The 17,130-nt window shown below is 39.3% G+C and overlaps 1 protein-coding gene across 2 annotated transcripts; it reads right to left on the reverse strand.

Moving 5' to 3' along the window:
* Positions 1-2,165: 2,165 nt before the first annotated feature.
* LOC110156541 (serine beta-lactamase-like protein LACTB, mitochondrial) lies at positions 2,166-16,498 on the reverse strand. Of its 2 annotated transcripts, none has more exons than XM_020920744.2 (6): positions 16,075-16,498; positions 12,573-12,639; positions 11,770-11,960; positions 10,790-11,006; positions 5,308-5,473; positions 2,166-4,027 (listed from the first exon to the last, which is right to left on the reverse strand). In XM_020920744.2, exons 1-6 carry the CDS (start codon positions 16,408-16,410, stop codon positions 3,508-3,510), a joined length of 1,497 nt encoding a protein of 498 aa, XP_020776403.2. In that variant the 5' UTR covers positions 16,411-16,498; the 3' UTR covers positions 2,166-3,507. The 2 variants fall into 2 exon arrangements, with proteins under 2 accessions (XP_020776403.2, XP_020776402.2); XM_020920743.2 differs by having other exon boundaries at positions 16,069-16,498.
* Between the last annotated feature and the right edge of the window lie 632 nt (positions 16,499-17,130).

Genomic DNA, 17,130 nt, shown 5'->3' on the forward strand with positions numbered 1-17,130 from the left:
TCTGCAAAAAGAACCTAATAACATACTGATAAAAGTTTTAAGATCATCTGAAAACTCAAGAAAAATTACAAAATAGATTTAAACATCACGTATTCTGGAGTCTGTGATCAGTCCGAGCCTTCATGGTCCTGTTTAGGAGTTTGATTTTCAACAAAAAGCTGACAGTGACTAAAAAACTGTTGGCTAATGCTAAATAGCTCATGACTGTAATTACGTATATGTGTGAGAGACATTTATAACAGCACAACTCACAGCTCATCTGCTCCAGGCAAGTCAGGTCTTTAAGTTCAAAATGTATTAAAACAAAGTTCAGATTAAAGTCTAACTTGAGTAACAGAGCTTCACTTAGTGTTACAACCCCAAGGAATGTTAATGATGATCTCCTGTAAAGTATCGATACGATATTTTAATACTAAACTGAATATACTCTCATGTAAACAAAGAGAAACAATGAAAATAAAAACATTAATTTTATTTAAAAGTTGAAAATTGGCACTCCATGAGAAATCGGATTTTGTCATAGCTTTATGGCAGTTATATATACTAAAAACACCATTTTATACTCCATCTGGTTATAAAATAGATAAGATAAAAGATAAAAAAGATATTATGGCCACACTCTGTGTGGAGCTCAACAGTGACCGCTTGCTCCAGTTCCACAAGTACATTTTCCATTCATTTTTTCCACAGACTTTTCAAAGATTTAAAATATTATAAAAGTATTATAAGATTTCAAAAACATTGCAGAGGCCAACATATATTCATAATGCAGCTGTTTTAAATCCAAAAAGCATTTTTAAAACACAAGATTCCATGAAATGTCTCGTCTCGTGGTCATTAGTTCCCGCTTACCTGATTAGCCCTGAGTTTTCAAAGTTTTAAAAGGTGCATTGTGCTGTTCTAACTTTTTTAAGGAGAGTCTGTCAAATTTTTTTGTTATTACTTTGTCTGGAATGTTTCACAGTACGGCGTTAAACCTTTGTATCTTCATGGAGATCAAACCTGACCAAGGAGAGGTGACCCTACTCACAGTCACAACGCTTGTTTTTCTCTTGATTTTTGAGCTATAAAACCACCTGTAACTGAATAAATGTAAAGTAGAGCTGTTTAATGTCACACTGTGGAACATTCCAGGTACAGCAATGAAAGTGAAAATGTTGCCAGTTTATAAAGTTTCAGAAACGGATTTGAATAAAGCTAAAGGTCTTGTGCTCATTACTTGCCACTGAGCAAGCTTTCAGACTCTTAATGCTTTTTTTTTGGAAAATCTATGGTAAAAGTGAATGTGAAATTTAGTTCTGGAATCAGGGGAATTGGTGGTCACTGTTAAGCTCCATTAAAGGGAAAAACACATGTACAGTACTGTCTCACCTTACCGATTTCTTACTTGTTTTGTACCTTTATCACTCTCAATATTAGACAAAGATAACTCACAAGTAAACACAAAATGTTTGAATTGAATGTGCTGATTTTATTTATTATGGGGGAAAATATGGCGTAAGAAAGCTTTCAGAAACTTTCGTGTGCATAGGATAGAAATCTGTGCATATTTGTCTGTAGTTGAGCATAAAATAAATACTCGTAAACTCTCGAATGACTCCAGTCGTACATAAAACGTATTGTGTGTATTTTATCCATCAGAATACGAACTGAAAAGTTACAACATCAAGAATTTAAATCACAAAAAAAAAAAGAGAATTTACGATTACGCTTTCTTCAGGATGAACTTGAATTTACAGATGTGACTCGACTGTCAAAAATACATCATCACTTCACATGCATTATTTATTGAGCAGAAGAAATATCAATTGAGATCACGCACTTTATCACCGTACACGGACTGAACCAGGACTGAACCAGGACTAAACCAGGACTGATCCCATGACTGAACCAGGACTGAACCAGGACTAAAACACGATGTTTGTATTCATATTGAAGAAAGCGTAATTGTAAATTTTCATTTCGTGATTGTAATTCTTGATGTTGTAACTTTTCAATTCGTGTTCTGATGGATAAAACACACACAACACATTTTATGTACGATTTGAGAGTTTATGAATATTTATTTTATGATCCACTACAACCAAATATGCACGGATTTCTATCCTATGTGCACAAATATTTCTGAACTCCATAGAAAAAGCCATCTGAACCTACACGGGCGCTCCCTAAACCTAATTGCTCCCTAAACCTAAGAACTGGTTCAACCACGCTTAGCAGCAACAACTCCAGACAAGCATTTGTGATTATTAGCAATGACTCTTTCACGTCGCTGTAGAGGAATTCTGGCCCACTCTTCTTTGCAGAATTGTTTTAAATCGGCCACACGAGGGTGTCTGAGCATGAACTGCATTTTTAAAGTCGTGCCACAGCTTCTCAATTGAGTTCAGGTCTGGACTTTGACTAAGCTGCTCCAAAACCCTCGTTTGTTTTTTTTAAGCCATTCAGAAGTGGACTTGCCTGTGTGCTTTGGATCATTGTCCTGCTGCAGAGTCCAAGTGCGCTTCAGTTTGAGGTCATGAACTGATGGTTGGACATTCCTTCAGGATTTGTTGGTAGAGAGCAGAGTTCATGGTTCCTTCAATTACAGAAAATCGCCCAGATCCTGAAGCGACAAAGCTACAAACCATGACACTACTGCTACTATATTTCACGGTTGGCATGAGGTTCTTTTTATCAGATGCTGTGTTCATTTTATGACAGATGTAACGGGATTCACTCCTTCTAAAAGCTTGATATTTGTTTCATCAGTACCACAGAATATTTTCCCAAAACGTTAGGGGATCATAGATGCTTTTTGGCAAAAAACTAGACGAGCCTTTATGTTCTTTTTGTCAGCAGTATCGTCCGCCTTAGAACTCTGCCGTGCGTGCCATTTTTGCCTCGTCTCTTTCTAATGGTTGAATCATAAACACTGACCTTTACTGAGGCGAGTGAATCCTGCAGTTGTTCCTTTGTGACTTCTTGGATCAGTCGTCGCTCTGCTCTTGGGGTAATTTTTGTAGCTCGGCCGTTCGTGGGAAGGTTCACCGCTGTCCCGTGCCTTCTCCTGTTGTGGATCATGGCTCTCACCGTAGTTGGATAGAGTCCCAAAGATTTAGAAACTACTTTGAAACCTTTTTCAAATTGAGACATGTCAATTACGTTTTATCTCCTCCTGAATTTGTTTGGATCGCGGCATGATGTCTTGGGTTCACAGTACGGTCTACTTCACCTTGACAGACAGGTTCTATTTAAGTGATCTCTTGATTTGAAACGTCTGGCGGCATCAGGTCTGGGTGTGGCACTGAAACCGAACTCAGCTTTCGACAATAATATGATTAATCACAGATACCTCATCATTTAACCGTTACTTTTTCACACAGGATCATGTAGGCTTGGGTAGTATTTTTCTCTTAACAAATAAAACCATCACAGAGAAACTGCATCTTATGTTTATTTGGGTTATCTTTGTTTAATATGCACATGCAAAAAAGTAAGAAATCAGAAAGGAGGCAGTAACCAATCTCACATCTTTTGGAGTCTGGCTCGTTCAAACTCGTGCGCAATAGCCTGTGCAGTCTCGTATAAATACACAAACTGCATATTCATAATAATAGAGACCACCACACCTTGAGGCAGCTGCTTCTTCTGCTCGAGTTTCTCCGCAGGTAACACCAAGAGCACGCTGCTGGCCCCCACAGCGGCCCCCGTGTGCGAGACGTAGTGCCTGCGCTTCCTGCACTGCCCGTACTTCTGCTCTTCCTCCACAACTAACCAACCCTGCGCGTACTGTCCGTCTTTATCCCAGCTTCCTTCCGTCTTCGTCACGGGAGTCCACAGTTCCCGAGCAGTGTTTGGTTTGAGAAAGCCGGGCAGCATCCCCTCCGTGTCCTTGAGCTTCGTAATCTGATAGCTGTACAGGAGAGCATTTCCAAACCGAAGCAGGTCCCCGGCGGTCGACAGGAAGCCGCCGCTGCCCCATTTGCAGGAGTTGTCCACGTACGGGGTGTTCACCACTCGGCGTTTTTTGTTCAGATGGTAGAACCTGAAAAACAGAATTCTATTATCGGTGACGTCACGGCATTCCAGCAGAGTTTAACGGGAGATTTGGTATCACAGGCTGTTGTGGTTGACCGTAAAAATATAGCGCTATAATTAATATAACCTCTGTTGTAAATGAGTTTCAGTTTCGTAATTATTACATTTCCAACTAATTAATTAACCCTCGTGCACCCCGTTAAAATAATCACACCTGTGGTCCTTTGTGATAAAAATGCACGCTGGAAAAGAACACCATATTATCTTAATTTACTTCTGCACTAATCATATATACCAAATAATATATAATACTTTGAAATTTTAACCTCTTAAATGACATTTTTGACAGAAAAAGTATCAAATTAAGTGCATGAAAGATATACAAAATATATATATATATATATTTATTTTTTTTTCTTTTTTTCAACTAATTTAAATTTGTTTGTGTTGGGGTTATCAGAGGCTGGGGGTGTCATAAAATAGTGCCAACATTGATTTTGGCTTTTTTTGTTTGTTTGTTTAGTTTTTGCACAAAACACTCTTTTCCCCTAAAAGCCCATTGACTTCCATTATAACCGCACATTTTTTGGTTGCGCTGACAATGACATAACACTAGACAATCATAAATTGTGGATTTTTACAGGTTTCTCCTGTTAAGAAAATTTTAAATTTGTGATTTATTTATTTTTTTAACAATTCAAACCTAACTCACCCCATTACACCTTGTGTAGGCCCATATGCAAACACAGCTGGAGTTGTTTTCCTTTGGAGTTCTATGGGATTTACAGGGATTGTGTATTTGCAGGGATTGTGAACACACCCATATCATTTTAACCTCAAATAACATTTGAAGGGGTTTCAACACCAGAGAATAAAAATATACGGGCAAAGTGATGCCAGTAAATAATGCCATTTTGAATGGAAGTCAGTGGGATAAAAAAGTATTCTAACAATCATGGGTGTGAGTATTTTGATTATTTTTACAATTTGAGCTTGGGAGCACAGACAGACTTATAAAAAAAATATTCCAACATGTGTGAATGAAACAAAACACAACTCCAGGTCTGTTTTTCATGAGATAACAATATTGAGAGTAAATTTTGCATAATATAGGACCTATAAAGTTCATGTAATTGCCAAAACATTAAATTATTCATTCATAGATTCTTATATTTCCAGTGAATACACCAAAGATTAAAAAAATGTAGTTATAACTTTGTCGGTACGGTAAAAAAAATGCAAATGTTGAATACTGAACAGACATTTAGAGGGGTAAAGTGGGCGTACCTGGAGCGGTGGTAGATGAGGGGGTCGTTCTTGTCTGGCACAGTGTGGAACATGCCCAAGTCACGAAACATCGCCCCCATTTGGTCCAGATAAGGCACTGCACCGGCTCTTTCCATCACAGCACTGAGCAGGATGAAGGCGTGGGAGGAGTACAGGTACGTGGTGCCTATGGATAGTCATTTTAGACCAGTTTTAAAACAATGAATTAGTTTGTAGGATATGGATGTAATGATATTATGGAGTAAGAAAGCTTTCAGAAATATTCGTGTGCATAGGACATAAATCCATAGCCTGATCATCAGCCGGTTTTACTTCGTTTCACTTTGTACAAACCGTCTGACCTTGCAGCCTTAAATTTCGTTTGGTCGACAGTAGGCGGGTACTTTTTATCATTTGACCAATCGCTGCTATTTGGTCATGACATATGTAATGCGCTGCTAACAGGGTTAACTGGTATATTAAGCTTTTCCCCAAATCCCGTAGGAAGAAGGACAATAACGTCTTTCCCCTTGATGAAATTCACCAAAAATTCTCTTTGTTCCGGCTTTAAATCCTCGATCTTGGGAATTGTTGACATGACTCTTCGCTGATTGGCTGGTGCCCGAACTTGCACATCTGGGGTTTTTGTGAACCGTCTAGTGTATTTTGATTCCTGACCTAGTCACTGGAGAGAAATGAAATTGAGCAGAGGCACTCGGTGGCGCCAGCCTGGCTAAGAAATCCATGCATATTTGGAAAATCTTTGCATATTTGTCTGTAGTTGAGCATAAAATAAATATTCGTAAACTCTTGAATGAGTCCAGTCGTACACGAAATGTGTTTTGTGTGTTTTATCCATCAGAATACAAATTGAAAAGTTACAACATCAAGAATTACAATCACGAAATGAAAATTTACAATTACGCTTTCTTCAGAACAAATACAAACATTGTGTTTTAGTCCTGGTTCAGTCCTGGTTCAGTCCGTATGTGGTGCAAATGCCTGTGATCTCAGTCGATGTTTCTTCTGCTCGATAAATAACTCCTGTGAAGTGATGATGTATTTTTGACAGTCGATTTGCGTCTCTGAATTTGTATTCGTACCGAAGAAAGCGTAAATTTTCATTTCGTGACTGTAAATCTTGATGTTGTAACTTTTCAATTCGTATTCTGATGGATAAAACACACAACATATTTTATGTACAACTGGACTCTGGATTTGAGAGTTTACAAATATTTATTTTATGCTCAATAAAGACAAATATGCACAGATTTCTATCCTATGCACACGAATGTTTCTGAAACCTTTCTTACTCCATAGGATATGCAAATCTCATGGTATATATAATTTTTGCAATATTGTGAAAATGCTAACAGAATTGAAGAAATGCTACTTTTTCCTTTTAAAAACCCTTAACATGCCAAAGAATCGAGATGGAAATGTTCTTTATAGTCTACATTTAGAGTTCTTTATGGTGAAATGGAGCAAAGGATCATATGTAGTAAATGCGGTTGTAAAATCTGGCTTTTATCATTTGCGGCTTTTATCTGAATTTAAGCCTTTCTTATCTTTTAATTCATTTGAACAGGTCACGCACTTTTTTATCTCCTCTTCTCCATGCATTTTCTCACCTACAGGTCATCCAAAATTCTGCTGCGCGACCCCTATTACCCCGATTTTAGCGTTGTTGCGTTTGCTTTCAGTTCGTTTTAGAGCTGAGTTTAAGATTTTATTGTTTGTTTTTAAAGCTTTGAATGGACTGACCCCACAGTACGTCTTGGACCTCATCCAGATTTACTCCCCCGCACGTGCTCTGAGGTCCGAGGTCCAGCTCCAGCTCACTGGGGCTAAAACGAGACTTAAAACCAGGAGGATAGGGCCCTCTCTGTGGTTGGCCCCAAACTCTGGAACGCTCTGCCCCCCCACGTCCGAACATCCCCCCAGACACTTTTTAAAATATTCCATCCAGTCCTTGTATTTGCAGAGGTCACTGGTGCCACTAAAAACAGTCTTACCCACTCCACAAAACACCCGAAGAAAATCTATTATTACACCAGACTGTCCATGTGAATGTCTGTGTCGATAGAATAATTTTATAAGTAAAACTAATCTTGTATCGCATGAATCGTCGCACGTTGAAGGACTATTTTCTCAGCAGCAGCGGAATTTTACTCTGCTCTCGTGAGTTGTGATGATATGAATGTGGCTGTAACTGGAACAGGTTTCTTCCTGAGCTCTATGTGTCACTATGGCAGCTGTGTGGAAAGCTTTCAGAATATTTGTGTGCATAGGATAGAAATTTGTGCATATTTGGCTGTAGTTGAGCATAAAATAAATATTCGTAAACTCTCAAATGAGTCCAGTCGAACACAAAATGTGTTGTGTGTATTTTATCCATTAGAATACGAATTGAAAAGTTAGAACGAATTACAATCACAAAATGAAAATTTACTCTTTCTTCAGTATGAATACAAATTTACATGACGACTCGACTGTCAAAAATACTTCATCACTTCACAGGCGTTATTTATCGAGCAGAAGAAACATCGATTGAGATCACGAACTTTTGCACCGCATACGGACTGAACCAGGACTGATCCCAGGACTAAACCAGGACTGAACCAGGACTCATCCCAGAACTGAACCAGGACTAAACCAGGACTGAACCAGGACTGAAGGACTAACCAGGACTGAACCAGGACTGAACCAGGACTGACCAGGACTAAACCAGGACTGAACCAGGACTGAAGCAGGACTAAACCAGGACTGAACCAGGACTAAACCAGGACTGAACCAGGACTGAACCAGGACTAAACCAGGACTGAAGCAGGACTGAACCAGGACTGAACCAGGACTGAGCCAGGACTCATCCCAGAACTGAACCAGGACTAAATCGGGACTAAACCAGGACTGATCCCAGGACTGAACCAGGACTAAAACACGATGTTCGTATTCATACTGACAAAAGGATAATTGTACATTTTCATTTCGTGATTGTAATTCTTGAATGTTGTAACTTTTCAATTTGTATTCTGATGGATAAAATACACACAAAACATTTTATGTACGACTGGACTCATTCGAGAGTTTATGAATATGTATTTTATGCTCAACTTCAGACAAATATGCACAGATTTTTATCCTATGCGCATGAATATTTCTGAACGCTTTCTTACTCCATAGAAAAAGCCATCTGAACCTACATGGGCGCTCCCTAAACCTAATTGATCCCTAAAACTAATAACTGGTTGAACCACGCTTAGCAGCAACAACTCCAGACACGCATTTGTGATTACGAGCAATGAGTCTTTCACGTCGCTGTAGAGGAATTTTGGCCCACTCTTCTTTGCAGAATTGTTTTAAATCGGCCACATGTGGGTGTCTGAGCATGAACTGCATTTTTAAGGTCATGCCACAGCTTCTCAATTGGTAAACAAAGGTACAGGTAAACAAACTATTACAGAGCTGGTAAGACAGGTGTGGGGTCATATCAGTCCACCGCTGCTTTCTGTCAGGAAGTACAACTCAGTGCTGCTGCTCAGACGTAAATCCTTCAAATGCAAGGTTGGTTTTACTTCTAAACTGATTCTTTCGACACAGACATTTACACGGACAGTCTGGCGTAATAATACATTTTTTTCAGGTGTTTTGTGGAGCGGGTAAGTTTTAGAGCCTCTGCAAATACAAGGACTGGATGGAATATTTCAAAAAGTGTCTCCACACGTCTCCAACACTCTGGATCACGAGGAAATGAGGTCTTATGTCCAAAATTCCGAACTGTTCCTTTAAGTCTCGTTTTAAAACCCACTTTTACCCTCTGTCTTCTCTGTCTTTTAACAGCGCGTGAGCTGTGTGGTCCTCTGTGTCTTTTATTTATTTTATTTACTTGTTTTACTTATATATGGGCCTGGTCAAGCAGAAGTAAACAGCAAGGCCAAAAATTCAAGTTAATGCGTCTGATATAAAAATTTATTAAACAGATACATATGTACTCTAGTTTATGAAACTGTTGACCTTTTTTCTGTACCATTTTTGGTTCTAAAGTTACATACATTTTAAACAGACCATGTATGAAACATGGAACAAAAATTATTTGCCAAATTTCAAAGACCTGCAAATCATGTAAATAAATGGATGTATTTCATCATATCTTGTGTTATTCCATCTTTGAACTGTTGATGAAGGTACATGAATTTTTTTTTTTTAAAATGTATTTAAAATGATAAAAAAAAAATTGCTTGGAAGGACTGACATATTTTATAGAAATAGTTTCCTTTCATTTTGAAGTAATATTAAAGTATTCGGAAGAAAAAAGTTGACAAATTATGTAAAATCATGCACCTTCTACTTGCTGGTACAATTTTCCCTCCGTTACTTTTCCCTCCGTTACCATGACCTTTCTTAATAAAAAATCTCATGAGTCAAAAAGTAAGAGGTTTTTCAACCTAATCTTGTACCATATGGTAGAAAACTATATGAAGCAAATATTCAAACCAGTTTGTTAAGGATATGTAAGTGAGAACCAAGAGTTATCACTGTTTGGATTTATTGCCCAAAAAGTGCTGCATATTTCATTCCCTCCGTTACCGACATGAGTTTTTTAATTTTTTGTCAACAGCTTGAAAGAATATCACAGGTTTAACTTTACCCTGTTGGAGTGTAACTCTTTCCTACATTCTGATACTTTACTTATTTCAATAGTCCCTCTTGTTTCTGAATAAGAGACATTTGAATGTAAAAAATCTGCCCCTGTTTCCCTCCGTTACCACTTGACCGAACCCATATATATAACTTTATTTACAGACTCAGGGTCCAAGCCGTATACAGATAGACACACACCCACAATACACTACATTCATATATCAACCCACCAGCACACACACACATACATACATAAAAAAAAAAAAAAACTACAGTGATACAAGGTCCATATAGTTAAAATACATACAGCTGGCTCTTCCAGCATTTCCAGACGCCAGAATAATATTGGGTGTCACTTTCTTTAATATCAGTCAAGCATGTTATAACTCCATTTCTTGATTCATTTAACCTACACATACATTTATACATGAAGTTCCTCATTAGAGCCTGAAATGTGGGAATAATTGCAGTCACAAACAAAGCACTAGCACTTTCCCTCCTTGGAGTCTTTAGCAGAATTCTAACATATTATTATACTTTACTTGATTTGCTTGACTTATTTACTGCTATTTTATGATTTTTATGGTTTTGCTTTTATTGTTTTAGGGCTGATGTGACCAATTTTTTGCAATTTATCTTTTTGTTTGTCTTCGTTTTATGATCTGAAATAAAGCTGATTTGGATTTAAGCACAACCGATTTCAAGCTAAATCATATGAGTAAAGGTGGGTGAGTGTATTGTCCAACAGTACTTCATGAATGTTTCCACCATCATCGCTTGTGTATTTTACTGATGTTACTCTAATCAGTGCAGTATATTAATGAAGGGACTGATTGACAAGTTGGGAAAAACGATAATTTACCTGGTTTGAAAATGAGAGGGTCGTCTTTGAAAAAGTTCAGTGAATCGATGACGCTGTTGTAGCGATCTTTGAGGTAATACTCGTCAAACTCCGGCTCAAACTCGCTCGTCCTCTCCTCCAGAGGTTTCTCCAGTTCCCGTCTCACTTTCTTCCCATCCTTCTCGTAGTGTCGAATCCCGCTCACGTGAGACATGAGCATCCGTGGAGTTATGGTCACCTGGAAAAATCACGTTTGTTACACAGTACGCTGAAGCTCCATCATGTACTCCTGACTATTGATAATTTGCGGCTGAAGTCATCAACATTCACGGGAGATGTGATGCTAACTGTAAAAAAAAAACAAAAAACTGGCATCTTTAAAAAACATTATGGGTACTTTTTTTTTTTTTTTTACTTCAGCCTGAACTCTTTTGGTCATGATCCATGGGGATGTCATCCATGTTTTTTTTTTTTTGTTTTGTAGTGTTGCAAAATGACGACTACTAAAAAAACCTGTAGGCCCTGTTCTGTCTGAGGCTTTGTTAGACTTTAATCTGATCTTTATTTAGATTTATCTGAACTGTAACATGTGAGCTGATTTGTGCTGTTAAACATTTCCCTCTCACATAACATTACAGTTAGAGTTTTACAGTTAGTCACGCTCACAGTAATTTCACTTGTGGATCATTAAAGTTTGTCTAAGTCAAAGTCTAAGTCGCCTTTTTAAACTTTTTTGAAAATGAAACGCTCGTTTTGATCATATGCTCCTGAAAATGTGCTCTTTTGTATTTTTCTTGAGTTTTCAGACAATATTCAAACTTTTTTGGCAGTGTCTAATAGTGAGTGCATTGTGCTACCACGGCAACTGATGAACATTTGGCCGTACACACACATGTAGAACACCCCCAGTGTTCAAGTACAAATACAAGTATCACTTGTATGATCTAAGCAGAATTTCCTCCTCTGTGTCAAGTTATCCAGTAGTATTTTTGATCTCTCACCTCTTTCCCCTCAAACTGTTTCTTGGGGAACTCGGGGACGTACTTCTGCACAGGCTCGTCCAGTTTCAGTTTTCCTTCTTGACACAAACGCGCCGCAGCTGTGGCGGTCAGAGCTTTACTGACGCTCGCGATGCGCATCACAGTGTCAGGTGTGCAAGGCACACGGTTCTCCAGGTCTGCAAGTCCAATTCCTGGAATAAACAGTGAAGGTAATAATTATTATACTATACTCTGTGTATGACAGCTGCTATAACAGGAGTCTCCAACCTGTAGCTCAGGAGCTCCCAGCAGCTCTCAGGGAGCTCACTAAGGGATTTCTGAATTATACATATTGTCCTGAGCTATAAATGTATGAATTAAATGCAAATTAACATTGTAAATGCATCATTTTGTTGCCCAACTTTATGCACCAATAAATGGATATTGATTTAAGTTCTACAATCATCTAAATGTTTTGTTTCTTCCAACAGCTAAAATAAGTGGCTCTCTGGTATTTTTGTGGATCACAGGAAAAAAAAAAAAAGTCAGAGACCCTGCGATATAAAGTCTTAATCTATAATCAAAAAAGATCAGAATGTCATCGTAAAGAGTTGTGATCCCCAATCAAAATTTCCTGACCACAGACTGTAGTCTGTGATCCGGACCACAGGTCCGAGCCTGTACTTGACACCTGTGAGTGTCACTGAGGTCAGAGCTGGGGTCACTGCTGTGGTTTATGGTCATGAAGTTATAAAGTTGGAATAAAGAAGCACTAAAATGATTATGTGTGATTATACCGTGAACCTGAGATGCGAGACACAAACCTTCAGACCAAACCTGTACACCGTCCACAGAGACTCCCACCACGAGCCCCGGGGCGCCCACCTCCGCCTGCACACACACGCGCACAAGCACACGCACACGTGAGCTGCACATTCAGTGATAATAACTTGATATAATAACCTGAACAGGGCTCGACATTAAGCATTTACATTTACTTGTACAAATACTTGACCGGGCAAGTGATTATAATGTTTTACTTACCCGTAAAAACAAAACAGTGCTCAGTTAATTATATATTTTTAAATATATGCACAAACTCATGTCGTAGAACCTCAGACCGTTTTTACGGTCTTGGTCTCGTCTCGGACTCTACCACCTTAGTTGGAGTTTGGACACTTTGCGATCGATTTCATTACAGCAACTGCTGTCGGCAATAAACTTGTACCGGAGCGCGCGGGGGCGCGCGGGGGCGTCTCTCTGAAGCCTGTGCGCTCCACTGCGCGCGCGCCTTGTCCGCAACAGCGTGTGTCCTCGTGCACCCGCGTGTATCACAGGGCAGGTGAAAGTTTTAAAACATCCTGCTCTTTATCTTTTTGTGCTCTCCTCCCACGTGCAGCGCACACGCGCTCCCTCCTCAACGCGCAGATTAGAAAAGCAACACGAAATGCGAAGCAAAAAGTAATCCAAATGTATATGACATTGTTGGCACAAAGAAGGACTACTGCGACATGTGGTTGAAGTTTGCCTACTAAAAGTGCACAGTGCGCCTGTATTTGTCACGATGTGCGTTTGGTAAATGTGCAGAGGCTGGTAAATACCGCTGTAAAACCTGTAGTAAAAGAATGTAACTCCAGTTAGGAACTTGACAAAACCTGGTCAACCCTCCGGGCACCAGGTAAAAATCTGACCCACTTTCTTCACTATGAAGCAGTTTTCTGCTAAGTGCCATAAGAAGTTCTCTTAAAGATGTGTCCACTCAGAGATCTGAGTTCAAACACATCGTGCCTCAGGTTGTCAGACTCATATGTGCAGGTGTCACGATCTTTATCATACTTTTAAAAACTAGAACTAATGTGATTATAGATAAATATGACAGAGCATCTTGGCTACTGTCATAGAAGGGCTATTGTGACAATAATGCTGTTAGACTTTTTCACTGTTCACAGAAAATTTGGTTTTAGAGTCGAGGCTCTTGCACTTTCCAGGGAACAGCTGCAAACAGCATCTGAAATACTGTGGTTCCTGCAGTGCAGGTGCTCAAGCGCCACGACTGCGATCTATGCAAATGTGATGCGCAAACAGCGCTCATGTTTAACAAGTTCAACACGTTCTACATGTGTCCAAACAAAGAGCAGTGTGTCTATTACAACTCTTAAAACAGAAGAGCTGAAGAAACAGCGTGCAGCGTGAAACTTGTATCCACCTGAAAACAGCCAGTCTCCAGTGCGTAATAATCCACATCAGGTCACAGTCTGCAGTGTCCACGTCAAATTTAAGACAAACAGATAATATGAACCAAAACTCCAAAACGCCAAAATCCCACTCCTCACTGGTAAATATCTCCAGCGTGGAGCGCGTGCGCGTAAAGATGTATCCAAACGAGTGTGTGTAAAGTTCTCCATAATTCGCCTCCATCCAGGTCATAATAACCTAAGCATTTTAACTCGTGACTGAGATTGTACTGAGTAGGCCTAATAAATATATCGCCAATTTCCCACTTAATAATATGTATTTTATTTGTTCCTGACAGGGACACTGTGGAGTTGGGTTGGAGGAGTTGGGTTGGAGGGTTTAGCTCTGAGTTCGCTCTTCGTTCCGATGCGTACACTGAAAAAATGGTCCGAGAGGGGTTGCTCAAATTGCAAAAAAAAATAAATAATTTACAACAATAACATGACTTTTTTATGATTCTCTGTAAAGCATGTTTAAATCTTACAAAGGTCACTTGATTGTGGCCGATGTGAGACCTGCATGTTTTAATCAGGTTGAGGAAACATGACTTTATTATAATTTCTGGTGAGGCTCCTCCCTCTGGAATTCTCCTCACCAAAACTTTTGGAGGGAAAATTCAAATGGACAGGACACAGAACAGTTCCAGGAGCAGAGGACACACAGTGTGGAGCAGGAGGATTATCAGAGCTGATCTGGAGGTAAGACTTTTTAAACATTTTATATGTTTCTCTGGCCTAGAATGTCGTCATTGTTAAAACATGTTTGTGGTGTTTTATTTGAAATTAGACTTAATGTAAGAACTGTTTCCATGAAACAAATTGTATTTGACTGTCCATCTACAACAGTGTGACAGTTGTACTAAGATTTGAATGTGTTTGTTCCAGAGTCGTCTACAAACAGTGATATTTAGCGCACAGCTGTAGCTGTGGGGAAGTTCATGAATGTTACAGCTGATGTTTCAGAAAAAAGGAAGATGTTTGAGAACCAACAAAACACAGACCACAGATGAACAAAGTAAGTAAACCAACTAAAATGATTTTAAACAAATTTTTCAAAATGAACTTCTATTGAAACAGTTTTCGTGTTTCTACAGGGTGATGTGGCACTAGGAGACTTTATACCAGATGCCCTCCCTGTTACTGTGTTTAGAGGAAGAAAAGCAGCACATGGTGAGTTTTGTTTCTGCAGATACAGTTCTAATGTTCTTGTGATTCTGTTCTGGTTCATTATTGTAGTAATAAGTACTTTAAATGTATTTAAACATGTACAACAGAGTAGATCATCAGAATGTGATCATCATGTGTTATTCTGTGTCCACAGAGACCAGAGCTTCTTCACTGGAATAAATCTTCACACTGTCCAGCTCCAAACTGTGTGTCTCTGTACTTGTGCTCTGTGTGTGTTTGATTCTGTTTAAGACAATACAGAACTGTGGAAAACTAAAGACTGTTTTTGTATTATTGTACAGAATTAGATCAATTAAATTAAATTATACATACTTATACATTTCACGATAAGGTAACATAAGATAAATATGCATATTCAGCATGATTTGATCAGATTTCATCAACATGAAAAAGTGATGTTCATGTTCTGAGAAAAATATGCGTAGAAGGGATCAAAATAAGTTTCAAAGCCTAAACATAATTTTATTGCGTGCAACCGCTTTCCATAACTTTTTTACGCAAATCCAGCTACCTTTTTTTTTCAGTGTAATGAAGCTGCTGAAGATGTGATGTAGAATGAGAGACAGAAAAAGGGGTGAAGTGGCGCGGTCTGAACTGTAGAACATTTTTGACTGACTGGGCAAAGACTGCGGAGCAGGAGGCAGCGTAACTACGCGCGTGTATGTGAGCACTTGTCACCGTGGGCGTTTTGGGAGGCAGTCAACAACACTGGACTTGTCCATCCACCTGAGCAGACAACCCGTCACTTCGTTTTTCAACCAAATAAATAGTTTTTATTAACGGGGAGTAGATTTGTGTCACTGTACAAAACTTTTAGTTGCCCCGGGCGAGCGGACACCTGTTAATGTCGAGCCCAGTGAAATAAGGTGAGCAGAGTGTAACAAACAGACGGACTCACACTGACCTGGATCCGCTGCAGCAGCTCTCGGCTCGTCTCCACGGCTCCTCTGTATCCTGCAGCATCTGTCCGCTCACAATCCCCGGGACTCTCCGCTAAATCTCTGCGGGACTTAAGAGCCACTGCAAAGGTGACAGCGCCCCCGAGCCCGAGCCCATAGAGCCCGTAGAGCCACAGTCTGGAGCTGGAGCTGGACTCTCCGGAGCCGTGACTCGTGCGGTGGATGAACCTGTGCACGCGCTGCAGATGCGGCTGTGCGCGCGCGGAGAGGCCGGAGAAGCGCACACAAACCCGGGCAGGACTGAACCCCCGGGAGCACTGGTGGAGGATGTGCAGGGCCATGGTCCTACGGCTGCTCTCCTCACTTCACACACTCACTACTCCACTGTTCTGAAGAAATGCACAACTCTTTTGAAAACTTCCGGGTTTTATCTTCTTCACTCCCATAAAATAAAATGCAGCTCTCACCTTGACAGTTAATTGTACATGATCCGCCCCGTCGGACTGTGACGCGCCAGGACAGGTTCCTCACACACGTATGTTTGGATTTTAAGTTTCAGTTCAATTATTAACCAAAATTTATGTTAAAATTTAGTTTTTACCTGAACTTTAGATTGTTTATATTCAAGGAATGAATTACAAAAAACAAAACAAAACAAAACACACATACACACACACACAAAACTCAAAACCTGCTCAACCAACCAATATTAACTTGTTCTTGTGTTTAACTTTTTTTTTTTTTTTTGGTAAAACAAAATAAATAATGTAACAATACAAAATACAAATTAAATAAATAAAATACTATAATTACACATTTGAAACTATTAAAGGTCCGATTGTCCGATTTATACACATTTGCCATTTTATGTATGTATGTCATGTATATGTGCATTTATTTATGTGTTTATTTTTCATTTATTTTCAATTCATTCATTGCACTGAAGGTCACACAATGTGAATAAAATATAATTTCTCATGAATTAGGGGACTTGTAGGGACTTGAGATTGACTTGTAGAAATTCACACAGTTTCATCTACCATCAGAGGTGGGACCAAGTC

Source organism: Boleophthalmus pectinirostris, unplaced genomic scaffold (genome assembly GCF_026225935.1).
Source record: "Boleophthalmus pectinirostris isolate CB_2022bp ecotype Guang Dong unplaced genomic scaffold, ASM2622593v1 HiC_scaffold_2, whole genome shotgun sequence".
NCBI lineage: Eukaryota > Metazoa > Chordata > Actinopteri > Gobiiformes > Gobiidae > Boleophthalmus > Boleophthalmus pectinirostris.

Excerpts from the sequence above, each read along its gene's own strand:
- LOC110156541 (XM_020920743.2), bottom strand. The coding sequence starts at position 16,410 with ATGGCCCTGCACATCCTCCACCAGTGCTCCCGGGGGTTCAGTCCTGCC. Across the intron at positions 11,961-12,572 it reads TGTACAGGTTTGGTCTGAAG|GAATTGGACTTGCAGACCTG; the intron begins GTTTGTGTCTCG and ends TGTTTATTCCAG. Across the intron at positions 11,007-11,769 it reads AACAGTTTGAGGGGAAAGAG|GTGACCATAACTCCACGGAT; the intron begins GTGAGAGATCAA and ends TGATTTTTCCAG.